The sequence below is a fragment of the Ranitomeya imitator genome, chromosome 4, assembly GCF_032444005.1.
Source record: "Ranitomeya imitator isolate aRanImi1 chromosome 4, aRanImi1.pri, whole genome shotgun sequence".
Lineage (NCBI taxonomy): Eukaryota > Metazoa > Chordata > Amphibia > Anura > Dendrobatidae > Ranitomeya > Ranitomeya imitator.
Genome location: NC_091285.1, coordinates 196,439,991 through 196,465,455, shown reverse-complemented (window position 1 = coordinate 196,465,455; position 25,465 = coordinate 196,439,991). Strand labels below are relative to the sequence as shown.

The window sequence follows — 25,465 nt, the reverse complement described above, 5'->3', positions numbered from 1 at the left end:
TCCATATTAGAAGGTCATGTTTAAGGTGTATCTTAATATTTGGACACTTTTTCTTTCCATTTTTTTCTGCCACTTTTCCCTTGTTTTTTCATCCATCCTGAACAATTCTTAAATACTTTTGAGTAATATTGCGCCCTCTTAAACACACAAATATGGTTTTCATGACCTCGCTGTAGAATATCTACTATATAATTGTCTAAGGGTCACTTCCATCTTTCTGTCTGTCTTTCTGTCTGTCTTTCTGTCTGTCTTTCTGTCTGTCCTTCTGTCTGTCCTTCTTTCTGTCCTTCTTTCTGTCACGGATATTCATTGGTCGCGGCCTCTGTCTGTCATGGAATCCAAGTCGCTGATTGGTCTCGCCAGCTGCCTGTCATGGCTGCCGCGACCAATCAGCGACGGCCACAGTCCGATTAGTCCCTCCCTGTTCCCCTGCAGTCAGTGCCCGGCGCCCGCTCCATACTCCCCGCAGTCACCGCTCACATAGGGTTAATGCCAGCGGTAATGGACCGCGTTATGCCGCTGGTAACTCACTCCGTTACCGACGCTATTAACACTGTGTGACCAAGTTTTTACTATTGATGCTGCCTATGCAGCATCAATAGTAAAAGGATCTAATGTTAAAAATAATAAAAAAAAATAAAAAATCATTATATACTCACCTTCCACCGCCTTTCCCGCTCCTCGCGACGCTCCGGTAACCGCTCCATGCAAGCAGCAGGTTCCTGTGGCAAGGATGGTATGCGACAAGGACCTGCCATGACATTAGTCATGTGACCGCGACCTCATCACAGGTCCTGCACGAGAAGGAGCTGCCATGACGTCACGGTCATGGGACCGGAAGCTGCCGAGTGCACTGCACACAGGCAACATGACTACAAGGGCTCCCTCGGAAGGTGAGTATATGTTTATTTTTTTAACCTGTGACATACGTGGGTGGGCAATATACTACGTGGCTGGGCAATATACTACGTGGCTGGGCAATATACTATGTGGACATGCATATTCTAGAATACCCGATGCGTTAGAATCGGGCCACCATCTAGTTATTTTATTATACCTAGCACTAATATGTTAAGTAGTTACTTCTCAGTATCTTATGTGTCAATATTCTGTCTTTTGTATGTGTTGTTTATGTAAGGGCACTTGTTTGTTTTTTTTGCCCAATTATTGGTCAATTTGACAGCAATAATAAAGATTAACAGTAAAATTTCAGACACCCCAACAGAGACCCCGCTACAGTGAGTGGAGTGCGTCTGACACTGCTTGTCTCCATCATGTAATGAGTATGTTTCCTGCACAAGTTCTGTTTTTCTACAATGGGAAAGTCAGAATTTCTGCGTGAGCCGAGCCTAGGATGTACAAGCATTTCTACATTCGCCGTGTTTACATCTTGTTTTATAGGAGGACTTTGGTTGTCAGTCTTAATCAATGTTTTTATTTTTTTGCTTTCTTACAGCAACAAATCAATGGTTCCTCCCAGCTGTGCGAGGTGATATACCGCCGGGTTGTGCTGCTCATGGGTTTGTATGTGATGGGACAAGGGTTCTGGTTTTTGGAGGAATGGTTGAATATGGAAGATACAGCAATGACTTGTATGAGTTGCAGGTATGATATAGCTCCTTCGCTTGAGGTATCTCATGCAATTTATAGATAAGGGGCGTCATGCAAAATAAATGCTATACTCGGGAGCACTTACTCACTCTGCCGAGCTCTCCTGTGTACTCAGCAGTGACGGACCTGGAAACGCTGCAGCCTGCGTCTCAGGGTCCGTCACTCAATGACAGCACATCGCTAGCGCACGCCCATTGTGGGCGTGCGCTAGCGATGCGTCCGCCATAGAAAGCCATAGAAAGTAATGGCGGCGTTAACGGACTACATGTGAACCCAGCCTTAGTGTAGCTTGTCCATAAAATGGCTGCTGGTGAAGGGTCATGTGATCAGACCTGTCCTGCTGCCTCTATCAGTTGTAAAACGCCTCACAAGGGAAAGCTGCTTTTCTGTTGGAGGAATAGAGAAACTTGGCACACACAGGACGTAGATGCGGTGAAATTTAATGAGGTAACAGTACATACAATAGTAGACGTTTTGGTCAATTTTTAGACCTTCATCAATGTACTAGATAAATAAAGTGAAAAAAGTATAATCTAAACAAGGTATATACAAAATAAAGGTCATCTGACAAAATGTAAACAAGGCTTCTCAACAGGGTGGATTTGATTTAAATCTAACTGATTTAAATCACGATTTAAATCACTAGTCAGTAAGGCTTGATTTAAATCAATTTTGGCTAACACGGTACCAAGATATATTTCTTTCCTGATTTAAATCAGTGATTTAAATCAAAGTTTCTACCTAAACTAGTTCTTGCTACTTTAACATGCAAGTAGATGAAGATTTTTAGAATCACTTTTTATATTACTTTTTTCTCCCCAGTTTAATGGGTTAATCATTCATATTTGGACACCACTGTTCTGTTGTACTTAGGAAGGAGAAAAATAATCCTGACCTTAATAACAATTTAAATAGATTTATTCAACTGAAACAATAACATTACAGCATAAGTTATTTGCTTAAACAAACATCCATGTTTGTTAACTAATTTGGCTAAACAAAATATGTATATATTATAAGAAACTTAGACTGTCAGCCCAGCCGACACATGAAAAACTTAAATACTACTGTCCCTGCTGTCCTCTGTAGCTCACTTGTCGTCATCTTCATCATCATCATCTTCTTCTTTGTTCCTATTCATAATCTGGAAAAGAAAAACAAGCTTTCCTGCTTTATTGGGTCCCAACCGATTTCTCAATTTAGAATGAATGAGTCCAAAGGAAGAGAATATTCTTTCAACGCCTGCAGAAGAAGCTACTGCTGTTAAAAGTGAAATCATTACTTGAACAGTCTCTAAATCCAAGCGCTTAAGTGACTTCCACCAGTTTACTGGTGTGACCTTCCTTAAAATATCTTCAGCAAACATAGATTTCTTGAATGGTTCCCCATTAGCTCTGAAGTTTATTATAGTTGGCATTAAAGATGGATGATTTCTGGATACCCATGTCATAGCTAACTCCTCTTCCTCAGCACTTAGGTTTTGACCCTGATATTGGATATTGACAATATTTGCCAAAAAATGAGCTGAAGTCAGTGCTTGTCCCATTCGTTTGTTTACTGCTTGTAATTTAATTCTGTCCATGTGTAGTTCTGTTTTTAAGTGTTCACTCGGTTCCTTCCAAATTTCAACAGCATCCGCAATAAAACAGCTATTTCTCTAGTAGCCTTCCACGACAGCCACCAGGAGGTTGTCTCCATTCCCTAATGGGGGAAGCACAAGAGGTTAAAAACCCCTCCCACCTCCCATTAACCAGTGTCTTTCCTGTCCCCCATAGGGCATGGAGGGGTTCCTGGTGCGCTGCTGCGGCGGCTCTAAGCAGAGTACCTGTATTAATTTTCTTGCCGGGCACTTAAGGTCGGGCCCCCCGCGGCTTCCTCCTGCGCTGTGCCTCCCGTCTCCTCGGGATTCTGGGACCGCATTCCCCGGCCTCCTGCGTCCTCTTGCGGGGATAAAGCTGGTCGGGGTGCCTGCCGGAGGCCTCCCTGAGCTCTCCAGCGTTTCCCCCTCCAGCGCGCGCTGTTCGGCGACCCGGAAGTCAGGTGACGCTCCACTTCCGGGTCGGCGCTCCTGTGCAGGAGCGATACAGACCAGAGAGATGGATCACCGAACGGCGTGTGAGGCACGCTGCATCCTCGCACGCCTGCCTGGGACTCCGGAGGGGGAGGGGCGGCTAATTGCCACGCGCTGGTGCAGGCTTATTTTCTACATAAGCTGCGAAGACGTCTCAGGTAAGCTGCTGTAAGCATGGATGCGTCTTGCCCTGCAGCTGCAGAGCCCAGCGCTCCCCAAGCCCTAGTAAGTACGGCAGAGGGGGTCCCATTTAAAGGCACATTATTCAATATACCTTTTCTTACACGGCTTCCTCTCTCATTGCAGGGAGTCAAGCCTGGCCCTAAAAACATTACCAAGCGCAAATGTGCCACCTGTAATGTAAAAATGCCACCAGATTGGGAGAAAAAGTTATGCCAACCTTGCACGGATAAAATCGTCAGAGCGGAACACCCTTCTTTGATTGATGAAATTCGCTCCTTGGTTAGGCAGGAGGTTCAAACCTCTTAGGCCACACTCGCCCCACCTCCACCGCCACCACCATCCTCACCTGGTCCATCACTCCCTAAAAAGAGGAAAATCCAGGAGTACTCTGAGTCAGAGTCTGAGGGGTCTTATACGTCTTCCTCTGTCAAATGGGAAGATGCGTTACCCCGTAAATCTGCGGAAATTAGGAAATACCTTTTTTCCTCTGAATATATTGAGGAATTGGTATCTGCAGTGAGGAACACTATGGGGCTAAAAGAGGAATCAGTTCCTCAGTCTATACAAGACGAACTGTTCGGCATACATACTGAAAAACAACCCGGGTTCCCCGTCCATAAAAGCATAATTAATATGATTAATAATGAATGGGAATTGCCCGAGAAACGGCTAACAACGCCTCCAGACTTTAAGCATCGGTTTCCTCTTGATGAGGACCTAATAAAATGGGACATTCCAAAAATTGATGTCCAGGTGGCTAGAGTGGCTAAAAAGACGGCTCTGCCGTTCGAGGATTCCTCCCAATTAAAAGACCCCTTGGATAGGAAGATTGAGAGCCTTCTCAAAAAATCCTGGGAAACGTCTACCTCAGCCCTCAGATTCAATATAGCATCCACCTGCGTGGCCCGCTCTCTCTTCCGTTGGATACAAGAGTTAGAAAGCCACATCTCTCAGGGTACCCCAAGAGAGGAGGTACTGGACTCTTTGCCTATCTTACACAGGGCAACAGGTTTCCTTGCAGATGCCTCACTGGAATCTATCCGGGTGGCCGCCAGATCCTTGGTCCAGACAAATTCAGCCAGAAGAGCTCTCTGGTTAAAGATGTGGAGCGGAGACGTTACGTCAAAAATAAAACTGTGCTCTATTCCCTTTAAGGGTGACTACGTGTTTGGGCCCTCCTTAGATGACATCTTAGAGAAAGCCACAGACAGAAAGAAAACCCTTCCTGAACAGAGACCTCCCAGGAAGCGTTTTTTCGACCCTCCCAGCCCCAGCCCTCCCAGGGTAAAGGGAAAGGAAAGACCGGGAGGTGGAGTTATGCCAAAGGGAAGCCTAAGAACATCCTTATTCCCCAACAAACACAACAAGAAAAGCAATGACTCCGATCCGGTAGGGGGGAGGCTTTCGAACTTCGTTCACAGTTGGCAGAATATCTCCAACAGCCCCTGGGTGGTGAGTGTAATCCAACAGGGTCTACTGATAGAGTTCGATGCGCCTCCTCCCAGGATCTTAAGAGTCACCTCCCCGTCATCTCGGGAGACTCAAAAGTTGATGATGGCTGGAATACAGGACTTGCTAGACTCAAGAGCTATATCCATAGTCCCGGTGAACGAGCAAGGGGAAGGACACTATTCCCGTATCTTCATGATAAAAAAGCCTTCCGGGCAATCTCGTATTATAATAAATATGAAAGCTCTCAACAAATACATAACCTACCGCAAGTTCAAGATGGAATCAGTAAAAACAGCCATCCCTCTAATAGCTCCTCATTCATATATGGCAACAATAGACCTCAAGGATGCCTATTTCCATATTCCAATACATCCTCGGCACAGGAAATACCTGAGATTTGCGGTCCAATTCAACCAAAAAATCTTACATTTCCAGTACAATGTTGTCCCCTTCGGGATCTCCTCAGCCCCAAGGGTGTTTTCCAGAGTCATGGCGGAAGCAGTTGCCCATATCAGGAGCCAAGACATCGCTATAGTACCATACTTGGACGACCTGTTAATAATTGGTCCTTCCGCCGAAGTTCTCAATCAGAGAATTTCCAAAACTCTGAACATCTTACAGCTTTTGGGTTGGATTCCAAATCTAAAGTCTCAGCTATCACCATCAAAGGTGAGGAAATTCCTCGGAGTCCTCTTGGATTCAGAAGGTCAAAAATCCTTCCTACCAGAGGAACATCGGATGAATCTAATTTCCAAGGTCTCACACTTCAGGAAACAACGTTCTCCGACCTTACGGGTTGCGATGTCTCTTCTGGGTTCGATGACGGCCTGTATACAATCAGTCCAGTGGGCTCAGAGCCACTCCAGAGTTTTGCAGGCGCACATCTTAGGAAACTGGAACGGGAATCCAAATTCCCTAAACAGAAGAGTTTACACTCCAGGGAAGGTAAAAGCCTCGTTAACCTGGTGGGCGATCCAATCAAACCTACTGAAGGGGGTCGACTGGGTGCAAGATCCGCTAATTACAGTAACAACGGACGCCAGTCAAAAAGGTTGGGGAGCAGTGGTCTCGCAAATTCCATTCCAGGGTCTCTGGAATCAGAAAGAAAGCTCCGGTTCCTCCAACTCCAGAGAACTGTTGGCAGTGGAGAGGGCCCTTCTGGCAGCCAGCAGTCTCATTATAGGTCAACATGTCAGAGTGTACTCGGACAATATGACGACTGTTGCGCATCTAAAACACCAGGGGAGTCCAAAGTTCAACCAACTAAGAGCAATATCAGACAGAATATTTTGCTGGGCAGAGAAACATCTCCTCTCACTTTCAGCGATACACCTCAAGGGGTCAGTGAACGTTCAGGCAGATCGCCTAAGTCGTCACGTCTTGCATCCAGGAGAGTGGAGCCTGAAGGCGGACGTTTTCAAAATGTTGACAGACAGGTGGGGTCTTCCCGATATAGACCTTCTAGCGTCCAGCCAGAATGCACAAGTCGAGAACTACTTCTCCCTAAACCCCAAGGACAGGTCTCAGGGAGTAGACGCCTTTGCTCATACTTGGAGGTTCCATCTAGCATACGGGTTCCCTCCAATACCGTTACTTGCGAAGACCCTCCGGAAGATCCGGGACGATCAGGTCCAGACTATCTTAGTAGCTCCAGCATGGCCGAAGAGGAGCTGGTACCACCTCATCGAAGAACTGAAGGTGGACGGTCCAGTCTTTCTTCAAGTATCAGAAGATCTCCTCTGCCAGGGCCCCTTTTATCATCCAGAACCACAGAAGTTCAAACTGGCAGCCTGGCTATTGAAGCCCAGGTACTAAGAGCTAGGGGCCTTTCAGAGTCGGTAATATCTACTCTACAGAAATCTAGAAAACCTATTACCAATGCCATATATGGCAAAATCTGGAATAGATTCTCCTCGTGGTGTCATCCTCATAAACCTGACCCTTTTCATCCTAATATTTCACAAATATTAGATTTTTTACAAAAAGGATTAGAGTTGGGGCTGAAGCCAAGTACCTTGAAAGTTCAAGTGTCAGCCTTAAGTTCCGTCTTTGATCGGGACCTTGCGGGTCATCGTTGGATAAAGAGGTTTATGGTCGCAGCATCAAGACATTGTCCAAGAAGACAAATTTTCGTGCCATCGTGGGACTTAAACATAGTCCTAAAAGGTCTTATGGCTCCTCCATTTGAGCCATTATCATCTTGTTCCTCGCAACTTCTGTCCTACAAGACGGCCTTCTTGGTTGCAATTACTACCGCAAGAAGAGTAGGGGAAATACAAGCCCTTTCAATAAGAGAGCCTTATCTTACCATAAGAGATGATTCCATTGTGTTCCGTCCAGATCCTTGTTTCCTACCGAAAGTAGTGTCAGCATTTCATCGATCACAGGATATAGTCCTCCCATCGTTCTGTCACAATCCTTCAAATCCGGAAGAACACAGATTCCATACTTTGGATGTACGACGTATAGTGTTATATTACTTAGAACATACTAAATCATTTAGAATTGACAAAAATCTCTTCGTTCATCTTTCTGGCAGAAACAAAGGCAAGAAGGTAGCGAAGAGTACCATTGCCAACTGGATATAAAAGGCCATTTCTGAAGCATACTCAACTCAGAATATTGCTGTTCCTGCGGGCCTAAAAGCCCATTCCACCAGATCTACTTCTGTCTCTTGGGCTGAAAGGGCTGGCGCTTCATCGGAGCAGATTTGCAGGGCAGCAACATGGTCTTCCCTACACACTTTTACTAAGCATTATAGATTGGACTTCTGGTCCAATCGGGATCTTGCTTTTGGCCGAAAGGTTCTTCAAGATGTGGACACTCCCTAAATACAGAATTGGTTGGCATTCCTCCTGGTGGCTGTCGTGGAAGGCTACTAGAGAAAATAGAATTATTCTTACCGTTAATTCGGTTTCTAGGAGCCTTCCACGACAGCATTAATTCCCTCCCGATGTTCTTGGATATTTTTCTGAGAACCTAAAGGTAACCGGTGCTATGGGTTCAGTTGTAAGTCACTGGTTAATGGGAGGTGGGAGGGGTTTTTAACCTCTTGTGCTTCCTGTCCCCCATTAGGGAATGGAGACAACCTCCTGGTGGCTGTCGTGGAAGGCTCCTAGAAACCGAATTAACGGTAAGAATAATTCTATTTTTTCTGTATTTTGTTTAAAGCTTGAGAGATGGGTTTCAGGAAGCTCAGCATATGTTCAACATTTCTCTTAAGCCCAATGTTGAGGATTTTGTCCGTGACCGTGCCATCTATTTTATCTCGATTTTCTTCACAAAGTGTCATCAGAATAGGCCAGTTTTTGATATACTGCTCAAAACAGTCCACCACAGAGTTCCATGTAACATCTTGTGGGAGCGTTAGCTTGGTTCCACCCATCCTTTTCAGAGCTGCTGCAGCAAAATGATTATTACGGAAATATTTAGCAATTTCAACAACATTAGCCTTTATTTCTGGAACACTTAAGTCTTTGGCTAAGAGGTGCAGCAAATGAGCACTGCAACCATATGTTATTAGCAGCTTTGTATTCCCTCCCTGCTCTTCTAAATCTCTTCTCATCTTGGATACGTTTGCAGCATTGTCAGTGACCAAACTGCGTACTAGACATTTGAATTTTTGTTCACATGTCGTTATAGCTTTTACTGCCACTTCTTGTAAGTATTCTGCTGTGTGTGCATTTTCTGACGTATCAGTTGTTTGTGCAAGGAAGACTTTACTTTCTTCTGTTGTTATACAAGCACATACAATAGGATCATTGTGGACATTACTCCACCCATCAATACTTAGGTTAACAATTTTACCCTCCAGAGCTGTTGCACATTGCTCCATTTCTCTGTCATACACTTGATCCAGCAGTTTCCCTGCAACATCAGCTCTGCTGGGTGGACTGTATCCTGGTCTCAGTGACTGAACCATATTGATGAAATGTGGGTTCTCAGTCAGACGGAAAGAAGAGTTCGTTGCATAAATAAACTGGGCAATTTTTTCATCAATGAACTCTTTTTCTAATCTGCTAGTTCTTATCACAAACCTATCTATGGTGGTTCCAGGACGTAAAGGTTTTTTTCTTCCTTTTGGGTGATGGTGATATGTGGCTGTGGGTGTCTGATGATGATGCTGCTGCTAATGAAGCACTATCCTGGATGGATAACTCTGAAACTGTAGAACAGGATGATGGTGATCTTGGAGGTGGATAGTTTCCAAAATCCATGAATTCCCCTAAACAAAAAAAGTCAATGCTGTTATTTTATTGTTTATACAATTTCTGCTTATTGTACACAACACATCACTGCCCCTGCCCCAAAAGGAATATTTGTTTTTCTTCATAACTGTACCAAATGACAGTAACATGCAGTAATAATAAATATAATTTTTCTCACACATGACAGTTCAGTCTTTAGAAATAGGATTCAATAAAAATGTTTACCAACCTGAAGATCCTGCCTGTTCAGAAGTGTTTCTTTGGTCATCTTCATCACCGCACTTCTCATGATGTTGCCTCATTCGCACCACCAGGCCTTGCATCTCTTTGTTGCATCGTTTGCATTTTGCACGCATGCCTGCCTTACCGATAGGCGAAGGAGCTTCATTAAAATATTCCCAAACTGGGTCTCTTTTACGGCCTGCTGCCATTATAAGGAAAGAGTGTAATAAACCTCAGATCGTACACACAAACAGATCCAGACTTGTCTGTCTGTGGCTATGCTGCAGTATTGTGCTCAAAGTTTCACTTTCATTTTCTTGTCTGCTTGCCCTTCCTCCTCCTCACACTTAGATTCACATTCTTCTTGTGTTGTGCAGATCTATTCCACTCCAAACAATCAGAAACATATTGTCTAACTTCTTGGACTTGGCACTGAAGGGGTTGATTCTGTATTCATAGGTTTGTAGAACAATAGAATTAAGGTATTTTTCTCAACTCTGTTCATGTTGTAACATTTTTGCCGTGAAGAAGAGGCTGGGACCTCTGCGGAGTCAAATTCAGTTTTGAGAACTGCGTAAGTAAAGCGAGAGTCTGTGATAATATAGGAGAGAAACTGCCCACTAATCCTACAGAAACCTCTGGAAGAGCATGGCATTGTGAATGTTACACATATACAGCCTTTATTCTACTGAATTAAACAACTCGGCTTTATCTCATGATGGAAGAAACTTTGGATGGTAAAATATTTTCCTCAAGAAGCAGTTTATTGGAAAAAATCTGATTTAAATAAAAAAAATCCGATTTTTTTTTTTTTTTTTTAACATTGATTTGTATCCACCCTGCTTCTCAGGCCGCCGGATCAATATAACGGTACCTATGGATAACTATACAAAAGCCGTCACTGGTCACAATCATTATAGAGCAATCCTAGTGAAAATTAGCAGCATGGCAGAATAACTTGCGGTGATAGAGGTACAAATGATGGTAAGTATGTAAAGATAGGCTTATGCCCTGGGTGATATAGACTGTGATATATAAGAAAAAGAAAATAAGAACAAAAACAAAATGAACCTACCCTCTTGCTAATATTTAAAGGCTCGGGGTCATATGTGGGAGAATACCTAATGGGAGCAGAACGTGAGTGTTACTACATGTGCCTATTGCGAATGGGCAGTGATGTGAATAATGGTAGCGTACCTGCCCAACAATATAGGCCAGGAATGTCGTAGTGACACTGTAGGGTTAAAAAACAATGAACAGCTGTGAGGCAGAATCCTAACACAGCGTGCAGCGCGCAGATTGCCGGTGGTATAACTTACCCAGATCAGAAGATGTGAGCGACGTGGGATGGACGCAGTATCCACTGCTTGTCCGGTGCGCTGGGTCAGTGCTGGCATAATGTGGTATATAAGCGCTGGTCTCAGTTAGCAAAAGACCGCGCGGCCGGAAATGGATATCCGGAAGTGACTCGGAGGAGGGGGCGTGGATGTTGTGAGCGTTCCACTGAGAAGAAAGTGCGTGGTACTAGAGATATGTGTGCGTTCCACCCCTGAGCATGCGCACAGAAGCCTGGCAGCAGTTAGTACTTAGAACAAAAGTGCACTCCGGTGTATCTATTATGAGTGACGTGAGGAAGGTGGAAAGAGGGTGGTGGTGATCTTGAAGACAGTCGTGGATACACAATCTTAATATAGACGATTCTGCAAGGGAAATACAAAAGAATGTCTTTTTGGCACCCATAAGGTAACATTATAAACAAAACATACATACATCATGCATACAAAGTACAAGACCGGGAACATTATGGCAAAGTATTAGGGCAAATCTTTCAAGGCAAAAGAGATTGAATATCATATTCCCTATTTAGGCCCCTTGGGGCCAGAGTCTGGAGTTCGTGAATCCAGTACGCCTCCTTTTTCTTTAACAGATTGATGCAATCACCCCCACCCCTCACCCCCGTCGGGGTGGTGCGACAGAATCAATTACTTGGAATTTTAATTGGGCAATGGTGTGTCCCGCAGTGATGAAATGATGGGGAATAGGCAATAATAGATTCTTGCACCTAATGGTCGATTTGTGTTTAGATATGCGGTCTCTTATGGGTTGGGTGGTTTCACCTATGTAACAGAGACTTCATGGACACTTAACCAAATAGATCACAAAAGATGAGTCACATGTGAAATATTCCTTGATGGTATATTGTTTCCCATTTAGGGGATGGTAGAAGCTCTGTCCTTTCTGGACATTATTGCACTGTGTGCATTGTAGGCAGGGGAAGGTGCCGAATTTGGGGTTCATGAGGAAACGTTGTTTTATAGCCTGGCTAGCTGCTGGAAGGCCTCTTGCACGAACGTAATGAATGTAATAACGTTCATTACGTTCGTGCAAGAGGCCTTCCAGCAGCTCAGATACACTTGTTCTTAAAACTGATGGGGGCGAGCTGGTCACTGATCTGTTTACAAAACCTACGGACCAGAATAGCCTCCTTCACTACCAGAGCTTTCACTTAACCAGGATGTAGGACTCTATACCCAAATCCCAATTCAAAAGGGTGAACAGAATAGTCTCTAAACAGGACCTACTACCACAACGCTTAGAAGAAATGCGCTCTAAGTTTGTGGAGAGGGGATATCCTCCCCATGTCCTAGACACCTCAGGGCTGGATGATAGCTCTCATTCAAAAACCGGCGCTAAGGACCGTATTCCATCCGTACACAGCTATCACCCCCTGGCTTACCTAATGCTTAAGACCATACGGCGACATTGGCACATCCTAGGGACAGCCCATCCCAATGTAAAAGAGTTCAACACCTCCTTTCTTCCCTGCTTCTGGAGACCACGGAATATACGAGACAAATTAGTCAAGGCAGATATAGGCCCTTCTAGCCAGGCTATAAAACAACGTTTCCTCATGAACCCCAAATTCGGCACCTTCCCCTGCCTACAATGCACACAGTGCAATAATGTCCAGAAAGGACAGAGCTTCTACCATCCCCTAAATGGGAAACAATATACCATCAAGGAATATTTCACATGTGACTCATCTTTTGTGATCTATTTGGTTAAGTGTCCATGCGGTCTCTGTTACATAGGTGAAACCACCCAACCCGTAAGAGACCGCATATCTAAACACAAATCGACCATTAGGTGCAAGAATCTTATTGCCTATTCCCCATCATTTCATCACTGCGGGACACACCATTGCCCAATTAAAGTTCCAGGTAATTGATTCTGTCGCTCACAACATCCATCCGATCACTCTCCGCCCCCTCCTCCGAGTCACTTCCGGATATCCATTTCCGGCCGCGCGGTCTTTTGCTAACTGAGACCAGCGCTTATATACCACATTATGCCAGCACTGACCCAGCGCACCGGACAAGCAGTGGATACTGCGTCCATCCCACGTCGCTCACATCTTCTGATCTGGGTAAGTTATACCACCGGCAATCTGCGCGCTGCACGCTGTGTTAGGATTCTGCCTCACAGCTGTTCATTGTTTTTTAACCCTACAGTGTCACTACGACATTCCTGGCCTATATTGTTGGGCAGGTACGCTACCATTATTCACATTACTGCCCATTCGCAATAGGCACATGTAGTAACACTCACGTTCTGCTCCCATTAGGTATTCTCCCACATATGACCCCGAGCCTTTAACCCCTTTACCCCCAAGGGTGGTTTGCACGTTAATGACCGGGCCAATTTTTACAATTCTGACCACTGTCCCTTTATGAGGTTATAACTCTGGAACGCTTCAATGGATCCTGGTGATTCTGACATTGTTTTCTCGTGACATATTGTACTTCATGACAATGGTAAAAATTCTTTCATAGTACCTGCGTTTATTTGTGAAAAAAACGGAGATTTGGCGAAAATTGTGAAAATTTCGCAATTTTCCAACTTTGAATTTTTATGCAATTAAATCACAGAGATTTGTCACACAAAATACTTAATAAGTAACATTTCCCACATGTCTACTTTACATCAGCACAATTTTGGAACCAAAATTTTTTTTTTGTTAGGGAGTTATAAGGGTTAAAAGTTGACCAGCAATTTCTCATTTCTACAACACCATTTTATTTTAGGGACCACATCTCATTTGAAGTCATTTTGAGGGGTCTATATGATAGAAAATACCCAAGTGTGACACCATTCTAAAAACTACACCCCTCAAGGTGCTCAAAACCATATTCAAGAAGTTTATTAACCCTTCTGGTGCTTCACAGGAATTTTTTGAATGTTTAAATAAAAATGAACATTTAACTTTTTTTCACAAAAAATTTAATTCAGCTCCAATTTGTTTTATTTTACCAAGGGTAACAGGAGAAAATGGACCCCAAACATTGTTGTACATTTTGTCCTGAGTATGCCAATACCCCACATGTGGGGGTAAACCACTGTTTGGGCGCATGGCAGAGCTCGGAAGCGAAGGAGTGCCATTTGACTTTTCAATGCAAAATTGACTGGAATTGAGATGGGACGCCATGTTTCGTTTGGAGAGCCCCTGATGTGGCTAAACATTGAAACCCCCCACAAGTGACACCATTTTGGAAAGTAGACCCCCTAAGGAACTTATCTAGAGGTGTGGTGAGCACTTTGACCCACCAAGTGCTTCACAGAAGTTTATAATGTAGAACCGTAAAAATAAAAAATCATATTTTTTCACAAAAATTCTTTTCGCCCCCAATTTTTTATTTTCCCAAGGGTAAGAGAAGAAATTGGACCCCAAAAGTTGTACAATTTGTCCTGAGTACGCTGATAGCCCATATGTGGGGGTAAACCACTGTTTGGGCGGATGGGAGAGCTCGGAAAGGAAGGAGCGCCGTTTGACTTTTCAATGTAAAATTGACAGGAATTGAGATGGGACGCCATGTTGCGTTTGAAGAGCCACTGATGTGCCTAAACATTGAAACCCCCCACAAGTGACACCATTTTGGAAAGTAGACCCCCTAAGGAACTTATCTAGAGCTGTGGTGAGCACTTTGACCCACCAAGTGCTTCACAGAAGTTTATAATGCAGAGCCGTAAAAATAAAACAAAATTTTTTTCCCACAAAAATTATTTTTTTAGCCCCCAGTTTTGTATTTTCCCGAGGGTAACAGGAGAAATTCGACCCCACAATTTGTTGTCCAATTTGTCCTGAGTGCGCCGATACCCCATATGTGGGGGGGAACCACTGTTTGGGCGCATGGGAGGGCTCGGAAGGGAAGGAGCTCCATTTGGAATGAGGACTTAGATGGAATGGTCTGCAGGTGTCACATTGCATTTGCAGAGCCCCTAATGTACCTAAACAGTAGAAACCTCCCACAAGTGACACCATTTTGGAAACTAGACCCCCTAAGGAACTCATCTAGATGTGTTGTGATAGCTTTGAACCCCCAAGTGTTTCACTACAGTTTGTAACGCAGAGCCGTGAAAATTAAAAAAAAAAATCTTTCCCCCCAAAATTATTTTTTAGCCCCGAGTTTTGTATTTTCCCAAGGGTAACAGGAGAAATTGGACCCCAAAAGTTGTTGTCCTATTTGTCCTGAGTACGCTGATACCCCATATGTTGGGGTAAACCCCTGTTTGGGCACACGGGAGAGCTCGGAAGGGAAGAAGCACTGTTTTACTTTTTCAACGCAGAATTGGCTGGAATTGAGATCGGACGCCATGTCGCGTTTGGAGAGCCCCTGATGTGCCTAAACAGTGGAAACCCCACAATTATAACTGAAACCCTAATCCAAACACATCCCTAACCCTAATCCCAACAGTAACCCTAACCACACCTCTAACCCAGACACACCCCTAACCCTAATCCCAACCCTATTCCCAACCGTAAATGTAATCTAAACCCTAACTGTAACTTTAGCCCCAACCCAAACTGTAGCCCTAGCCCTAACCCTAGCCCTAACCCTAGCCCTAACCCTAACCCTAGCACTAACCCTAGCACTAACTCTAACCCTAGCCCTAATGGGAAAATGGAAATAAATACATTTTTTTAATTTTTCCCTAACTAAGGGGGTGATGAAGGGGGGTTTGATTTACCTTTATAGCGGGTTTTTTAGCGGATTTTTATGATTGGCAGCAGTCACACACTGAAAGACGCTTTTTATTGCAAAAAATATTTTTTGCGTTACCACATTTTGAGAGCTATAATTTTTCTATATTTTGGTCCACAGAGTCATGTGAGGTCTTGTTTTTTGCGGGACGAGTTGACGTTTTTATTGGTAACATTTTCGGGCACGTGACATTTTTTGATCGCTTTTTATTCCGATTTTTGTGAGGCAGAATGACCAAAAACCAGCTATTCATGAATTTCTTTTGGGGGAGGCGTTTATACCGTTCCGCGTTTGGTAAAATTGATAAAGCAGTTTTATTCTTCGGGTCCGTACGATTACAGCGACACCTCATTTATATCATTTTTTTATGTTTTGGCGCTTTTATACGATAAAAACTATTTTATAGAAAAAATAATTATTTTGGCATCGCTTTATTCTCAGGACTATAACTTTTTTATTTTTTTGCTGATGATGCTGTATGGTGGCTCGTTTTTTGCGGGACAAGATGACGTTTTCAGCGGTACCATGGTTATTTATATCTGTCTTTTTGATCGCGTGTTATTCCACTTTTTGTTCGGCGGTATGATAATAAAGCGTTGTGTTTTGCCTCGTTTTTTTTTTTTTTTTTCTTACGGTGTTTACTGAAGGGGTTAACTAGTGGGCCAGTTTTATAGGTCGGGCCGTTACGGACGCGGCGATACTAAATATGTGTACTTTTATTGTTTTTTTTTTTTTTTTATTTAGATAAAGAAATGTATTTATGGGAATAATAATTTTTTTTTTTTTCATTATTTTGGAATATTTTTTTTTATTTTTTTTTTTACACATTTGAAATTTTTTTTTTTACTTTGTCCCAGGGGGGGGGACATCACAGATCAGTGATCTGACAGTTTGCACAGCACTCTGTCAGATCACTGATCTGACTAGCAGTGCTGCAGCCTTCACAGTGCCTGCTCTGAGCAGGCTCTGTGAAGCCACCTCCCTCCCTGCAGGACCCGGATCCGCGGCCATCTTGGATCCGGGGCTCGAGCAGGGAAGGAGGGAAGTAAGACCCTCGCAGCAACGCGATCACATCGCGTTGCTGCGGGGGGCTCAGGGAAGCACGCAGGGAGCCCCCTCCCTGCGCGGTGCTTCCCTGCACCGCCGGCACATCGCGATCATCTTTGATCGCGGTGTGCCAGGGGTTAATGTGCTGGGGGCGGTCCGTGACCGCTCCTGGCACATAGTGCCGGATGTCAGCTGCGATAGGCAGCTGACACTCGGCCGCGCTCCCCCCGTGAGCGCCGCCGATCGCGCTGGACGTACTATCCCGTCCGTGGTCATAGGGGCCCACCCCACATGGACGGGATAGTACGTCCGATGTCAGAAAGGGGTTAAATATTAGCAACAGGGTAGGTTCATTTTATGTTTTTGTTCTTATTTTCTTTTTCTTATAAATCACAGTCTATATCACCCATGGCATAAGCCTATCTTTACATACTTACCATCATTTGTACCTCTATCACCGCAAGTTATTCTGCCATGCTGCTAATTTTCACTAGGATTGCTCTATGATTGTGACCAGTGACGGCTTTTGTATAGTTATCCATAGGTACCGTTATATTGATCCGGCGGCCTGAGAAGCCTTGTTTACATTTTGTCAGATGACCTTTATTTTGTATATACCTTGTTTATATTACTTTTTTCACTTTATTTATCTAGTACATTGATGAAGGTCTAAAAATTGACCAAAACGTCTACTATTGTATGTACTGTTACCTCATTAAATTTCACCGCATCTACGTCCTGTGTGCGCCAAGTTTCTCTATTCTACTAGCACGGTTTGGGCACCTACTTGAGCACCACTAGCGAGTTGTGCCTACGTTATCTTCAATTTCTGTTGGAGGAGGCTGGCAGACTGGTCTGTTCAGATTTTCTTCCATTAGCAGGCAGCTTCTGGACAGACAGGAGGCTAGTCATTTTGTGAGGAAAGCTGCAGTAACGAGAAAGTGTCTGACACTTTAATGTAATTACATGTATGTGATCGTGTGTGGAGTGGACTCAGGAGCTGAGCGCTCTCCACACACGACAGATACTGGCCATATTATCTCTCTAAGGTCCGCCGTTAACTCTTCAAACACCGCTTTCAACTTCTGCCGGTGACATTTAAATGGAACGTGTTCTGCTGTGTGTGCTTACCAGCTCTCTATGGGGCCCTGGCTATTGAAGCATCTGGTGGCCTGCACAGGGGCCCCATCACCACCAACTTGGTCCTCCTCTGAAGTTGGCCTATGGAGTTCTCTCACATGACAATTGATTTTCTCAGGCGAGAGAATCTGGCCGATACTGCTAATGACACTCCGCTCAAACTCTGGTCGAGTTTAATCCGAGTGTCATCTAACTGTGATCCGATTCTCTGGCATGAGCGACTCGGATCACATGAGAGGAGAAGATGGAGAAACGAATTTCTCCATCCATCGTCTGAGTCCGAGTAAATTGTCCTGCACTCTGATGACAACAGAGTGCTGTCCAATGTTTTGCATATGCTCAGCTACAGAGTTGGCTAAAATTTACATTATATACTGCAATCCTATGGTAATGCCGTCTATAGTATAAGCGATTGAATGATCTCCAGTTCAAATCCCCTAAGGGGACTAACAAATGAGACATACCATAAGATATGGCCTTCCCAAAATCCTGTCTGATGACAAATGCACATCTAGCAGGATGCAGCAGGCCTCCACTAATAAAGGTAAGGGGCAGCACAGGTGCAAACTAATGATAAAAACAGCCACCCCCACACTAACCAGACATTGCAGGGGTTGGCTGCCTAGTAGAAAAAATGCACATAGATATAGCTTGCGTAGGTTGTCAGTCGCACAGGTAAGTGTGATGCAAAGTGTCTGGTTTGCAGCCTGTTAATGACAGCCTTGTATTAACAGGCGGGCTGCCCAGCACTATCATATGCAACACACAGGGACAGACGCCCCAATAAACCAAGCCAACAAGAAGAGGCCTGGCCACATCCTGTAAAAAGTGCAAAAAATGAATGCATATGATAAATACATTAAATGATATGATGATAATATTGGTTAATATTTTGGCCAAAACAGATAAGCTCGCAACCCAACATCAAGGGTCCCCATTACTTGCGAGTCCTCATTTAATTCAAAAAGCCAAATGACGCAACTTCCTTTCCGAGCCCTGTCATGAGCCTAAACAGTAGTTTTCTCCCTCTTATGGGGTAATCTGCGTACTCAGAAGAAATTGCACAACAACTTTTGGGGTCCATTTTTTCCTGTTACCCTTGTCAAAAAAAAATTTTTTTTGATCTAAAGTAACATATTTTTTGGAAAAAAGTTAAATTGTTCCCCCCCCCCCCCCCCCCCACATTCCAGAAATTCCTGTGACGCACATTAAGGGTTCATAAACTTCTTGATTGTGGTTTTGAGCACCTTGAGCAGTGCAGTTTTTAGAGTGGTGTCACTTCTGGGTACTGTCATATAGACCCCACAAAGTGACTTCAAATGTGATGTGATGTGATGTGCCTTTAAAAAATTAAATAAAAAATGATGTTGTAAAAATGAGAAATTGCTGGTCAACTTTTAACACTTAACTCCGCAAAAAAACAACAACTTTTGGTTCCAAAATTGTGCTGATATAAAGTAGACATGTGGGAAATGTTACTTATTAAGTATTTTTTTTCTGACCTATCTCTGTGACTAGAGGGCATGAAAATTCAAAGTGGGAAAATTGCAAAATTTTCACCAAATTTCCGTTTTTTTCCCGAACACAAGTCACATCAAGGACATTTTACCACTATCATGAAGTACAATATGTCACAAAAGTCTCAGAATCACTGGGATCCGTTGAAGCGTTCCAGAGTTATAACCTCGTAAAGGGACAGTGGTCAGAATTGTAAAAATTGGCCCGGTCATTAACGTGCAAACCACCATCGGGTTAAAGGGATTAAAGGACTTTTCCACCTATCATAACCTTCTACAACTCCAAAATGTAGAAAGCAGTCGGTTTTTGCTCACTGCTAAGATTTGTATTCCCCGTTGATTCCTGTTCTCTCCTATAACTTGGTTTCTGGCAATGCCGGAGAAGTCATTATGATGACATTACAGTTGAGACATCAGATGGCAACAATTGATCTTCGTGGTTGTGTTGACCTACTTCTGTGCTCATGCTTTTGTCAGTTTACTTAACCTGTAGGTAAGACTACAAAGGATAGTTTGAGTTGATTTCTTATACAAGTTATTAATGCCAGTTTTATGTAGCAAGTGTACATTCCCACACCTTCATATTTGCTTATGAGACTGTTAGTTTAGGGTCAGGCAGTTGGGTTGCGGCCATAATGCACATCTAATGTTTCAGGTAACTTTTCAGAATAAGGCTTCTTTTACACTTACCTGGACCGCAAAAACGGGCCGCAATAAATCCACGATGCTCGATATTTTTCTTCGGCTTACGGACACTGCCCCCATTGTAAATCAATGGGACCGCAAAAAGAACGGAAGTTTTTTTTTTTTTTTTTGCGGTGCACCGTGACTTCCGGTTTTGCAGACCCCCGGTTTTTTTGTTTCTCCTCCCTCTCTCCCCCAACTCCCCCCCCCCCCCCCCCAATACTTTTGCCATAGTATTGGAAACCCGAAAAACAGTGATCTGCAAGTTTTTTTTGCAGTCCGTTATTGCGGGAATCCGTGAAAATTGCGGCAATATGGCCCGCAAAAAACGCCCGCAATAACGGGCCGCAAAAAACATGGTAAGTGTAAAAGAAGCCTAAGCCGTCATGTGTGAGCGGACATAAGGAATAACACACTGTCTAGTAATTATATGCCTTTTATCATGCATTTTCATCAGCCTTTTTCTGCAGCCTTTAAAAAAAATAAAAAAAAATCATCCATAAGATAAGGGATAACTTGCTGATCAGTGGGGTTCCAGCTGCTTTGACTGTGCTACGTAACCCTTTTTCGGGGTAGCCCTGGAGATTGTTGGGGACCCCCAACGATCAAAAAGTCATCCTGCTACCCTTTCAAGAAAGGGCAGCTTGTGGGTTTTCTTTTTGAGACTTTAGGTCAAGGACAACTGAAAATTGAGGCTGATAGTCCCCCTCTCGGCTTATACTCATACCCAGGGGTCGGCAGGTGAGGGGGAGCGGGGGCTGTCTAATTATACTTGCCTGCTCCTGGTGCGATCCCTGCAGGTCCCTGCTTCCCGGCGCCGGCAGCTTCCTCCTGTACTGAGCGGTCACATGGTACCGCTCATTACAGTAATGAATATGCGGCTCCACCTCCCATAGAGGTGGAACCGCATATTCATTACTGTAATGAGCGGTAACGGTGACCGCTCACTACAGGAAGAAGCTGCAGCGTCGGGGAAGCAGGGACTGCACAGCGACAGGAGCAGGTAAGTATAAGGGGGAGGGGAGTGCTGCGCGATAGTCACCTGCTCCTCGTTCCGGCGCCGCTCCATCTTCAGCAGTGGCGCCCAGGTCAGAGGGCGCGGTGACGTGGTTAGTGCGCGCCCTCAGCCTGAACGCCAGTGCTGAAGATGTATGGGGCAAGTGTCTGTATGGGGCCATAACGTTTGTGCGGCACTATATGGCGCAAGTGTCTGTATGGGGCCATAACGTTTGTGCAGCACTATATGGCGCAAGTGTCTGTATGGGGCCATAACGTTTGTGCAGCACTGTATGGGGCCATAATCAACGTTTGTGCAACACTATATATATATGGGGCAAATATCTTTATGGAGCATCTTATGGGGCCATTATTAACCTTTATGCAGGATTATATGGGGCATATTTTAATATGGAGCATCTTATGGGGCCATCATAAACTTCATGGAGCATTATATGGGGCTCCTGATTCAATATGGATATTCAAAAACACTTAACCTACTGATGTCTCAATTAATTTTACTTTTATTGGTATCTATTTTTACTTTTGACATTTACCAGTAGCTGCTGTATTTCCCACCCTAGGCTTATACTCGAGTCAATAAGTTTTCCCAGTTTTTTGTGGCAAAATTAGGGGGGTCGGCTCATACTCGAGTATATACGGTAGTTATTTTTTCTTCACTATGCAATGGTATAAAATTCTTTGACACGCCTGTGGTGTCAATATTATCACTGCACCCCTAGATAAATTCATTGAGAGGTTTAGTTTGTAAATTAGAGTCACTTATGGGGGGTTCTGCTTGTCTGGCACCTCATGGACTCTCCCAGTGGGTCATGGCATCTGCAAACCATAACCGTAAAATCTTGTGCTCCTTGCCTTCTGAGCTTTGCACTCTGCCTGAAAAATATTTCACAATTTTACATGAAAGGTATTGGCGCACTCATGCAAAAATGGACCTCGGTTTCTTGTAAAAAAAAAAAAAAAAAAAGTCCTATTCGCCCTTAGAAAAATTAAAAACTTGGGGCTAAAACAACATTTTAGTGGCAGAAATGTTATTCTTTCTTCAGTGTATAAAGTTCTGTGAGGCACATGTGGTGTCAATATGATCACTGCACCCCTAGATGAAGTAATTGGGGAGTGTAGTTTGTAAAATAAGTTCACATATAGGGAGTTTCTGTTGTTCTTGAACCTCAGGGGCTCTGCCAATGTGTATTGACACCCTCAAACCATTCCAGCAAAATCTGAACTCCACAATGGTGCCTCTTCCCTCCTGAGCTTTGCACTACCTCAAAAGTAGTGTTCCCCCATATATGGGGTATCTGCGTACTCAGGAGAACTTGCACAACAAATTGTACGGTGCAATTTCTCCTATTGCCCTTTTGAAAATGCACAATCTGGGGCCAAAACAACATTTTTGTGGGGAGAATGTGATTTTATTATTTTCACGGTAGATAAATTCCCATAAGGGGTATAGTTTCCAAAATGGGGTCACTTGAGGGAGAGGGATTCTGCTCTTCTAGCAACTATTGGCTCTGTATATGGAGTCTGCAAACTGTCTCCGTATGGCTAAGTAGTACTGTGCAGCCACATATGGGGTATAGCCATATTCAGTAGAAGTTGTGGGACAAGTTATGGTGTCGTTTTTACCCACTACTTGTGTGGTAATGTAAAATCTGGGGCTAAAACAAAATTTTGGTGTTAAAATTTTTTTCTGCACTACGCAATGATATAAAATTCTGTGACACATTTGTGGTGTCAATATGATCGCCGCACTCCTAGATAAATTCATTGAGAGGTGTAGTTTGTAAGATAGGGTCACTTATGGGGGGTTCTGCTGTTCTGGTACCTCATGGGCTCTCCTAGTGGGTCATGGCACCTGCAAACCATAATAGTAAAATCTGGCTTCCTTGCTTTCTGAGCTTTGCACTGTGCCTGAAAAATATTTCCCGATTTACATGTAGGATATTGGTGCACCCAGGAAAAAAATGGACCTCAGTTTGGTGTAAAAGAGAAAAAAAAATTCCTATTAGCCCTCAGAAAAATTAAAAAACTTAGGGCTAAAACAGCATTTTTGTGAGGGGGAAAATGTGATGTTATTTTCACAGCTCTACATTATAAACTTCAGTGAAGCACTTGGGCGTTTTCAAGGTGCTCACCACACATGTAGATCAGTTCCCTGAGGGGGTCTAGTTTCCAAAATGGTGTCGCTTGTGGGTGATTTTCACTGTTTAGGTACATCAGGTGCTCTCCAAACGAGACAAGGCGTCGGTTGATCAAGCAAATTTTGCATTCAAAAACTCAAATGCCGCTCCTTCCCTTCCGAGCTCTGCCGTGCGCCCTAACAGTGGTTATCTCCCTCATATGGGGTATCACCATGCTCAGGAGAAATTACACAACAAATTTTAGGGTCCATTATTTTTTTCCTATTACCCTTGTCAAAATGAAAATATTTGGATGTGACGTAAATTTTTGGTGAAAAAAAAAAAAAAAATTAAGTATTTTTTTTTTCCCCCACATTCCCAAAATTCCTGTGAAGCACCTGAAGGGCTAATACACTTCTTGAATGTGGTTTTAAGCACCTTGAGGGGTGCAGTTTTTAGAATGGTGTCACCTTTGGGAGTTTTTCTGTCATATAGTGACTTCAAATGTGAGGTGGTCCTTAATAAAAATGGTTTTGTAAACTTCGTTGAAAAAAAAGAAAAATTGCTGGTCAACTTTTAACCCTTCACTTCCTAACAAAAAAAAGTTTTGGTTCCAAAATTGTGCTGATGTAAAGTAGACATGTGGGAAGTGTTATTTATTAACTATTTTAAATCTCTGATTCAAGGGCATGAAAATTCAGAGTTTGAAAATTGTTAATTTTTTGCGAAATTTCCATTTTCCTCCCAAATAAACACAAGTCATATTGAAGTAATTTTACCACTATTATGAAGTACAATATGTAAGGAAAAAAGTCTCGGAATCGGCGAGATCCGTTAAAGCGTCCCAGAGTTAGTACAACAGTGGACAGAATTGTAAAAAAAAAAATGTGCAAACCACCTTCGGAGGTAAAGGGGTTAACAATTCTGGACTGCTGATTTGTCATGTGTTTGAAAGTTTCTGATTGGTTTTGGGCAGCATCTGAGTAAGGGCTCATTTCCACTTGCGAGAAAAAAAACGGTCCGATCTACGGACCGAAAAAACGGAGGTAGATCATGCGAGTGTCATGCGTTTTTTTTTGTTTTTTTTTTTTATCGCAACATCCGTATGACATCCATATAGCTGTCCGATTTTTATGCATCGGTGTCCTTTGAAAAGCCGGCAAATCAGTGCTGTGTATAGTAAAATCTCACTGGCAGATTAGAATAGAAAAGATAGAATAGATATATACACATAGAATAGGTATATATACATACCGTATATATATGTCAGTGTGAGATATAATAAATATATATATATATATATATATATATATATATATATATATATATATATATATATATATATATATATATATATATAAATGATGGTGGCCCGATTCTAACGCATCGGGTATTCTAGAATATGCATGGCCACGTAGTATATTGCCCAGCCATGTAGTATATTGCCCAGCCAGGTTTGTCACAGGTTAAAAAATAAACATATACTCACCTTTCCGAGGGCCCCTTGTAGTTCACGGCAGCTTCCGGTCCCAGGGTTGTTATGAGCGCAGGGCCTGTGATGACGTCGCGGTCACATGACCGTGACGTCATGGCAGGTCTTTCTAGCGCAGGGCCTGTGATGACGTCGCGGTCACATGACCGTGACGTCATGGCAGCTCCTTCTCGCGCAGGGCCTGTGATGACGTCGCGATCACATGACCGTGACGTCATGGCAGGTCCTTCTCCCGTACCATCTTTGCCACCGGAACCTGCAACGGAAGATGGCGGCCGGCGCGAGCGACTACGGAGGGTGAGTATAGCATGTTGTTTGTTTTGTTTTTTTAAAATTATTTTTAACATTACATTTTTTACTATTGATGCCGCATAGGCAGCGTCAATAGTAAAAAGTTGGGGACACACAGGGTTAATAGCGGCGGTAACGGAGTGCGTTACCCGCGGCATAACGCGGTCCGTTACCACCGGCATTAACCCTGTGTTAGCGGTAACCGGAGTGGAGTATGCGGGCGACAGGCACTGACTGCGGGGAGTAAGGAGCGGCCATTTTCTTCCGGACTGTGCCTGTCGCTGATTGTTCGCGGCAGCCATGACAGGCAGCTGGCGAGACCAATCAGCGAATGAATAACCGTAACAGACAGACGTAAGTGACCCTTAG

At 43.6% G+C, this 25,465-nt stretch overlaps 1 protein-coding gene across 3 annotated transcripts in view; it reads left to right on the top strand.

Annotated features, from left to right (window-relative positions):
* HCFC2 (host cell factor C2) overlaps positions 1–25,465 on the top strand; it is a 114,199-nt gene that overhangs the window by 16,346 nt on the left and 72,388 nt on the right. For all 3 annotated transcript variants that reach the window (XM_069764225.1, XM_069764226.1, XM_069764227.1), the window contains exon 2: positions 1,457–1,605. In XM_069764225.1, the coding sequence (XP_069620326.1) occupies positions 1,457–1,605 (149 nt within the window). The remainder of the gene's footprint in view (positions 1–1,456; positions 1,606–25,465) is intronic.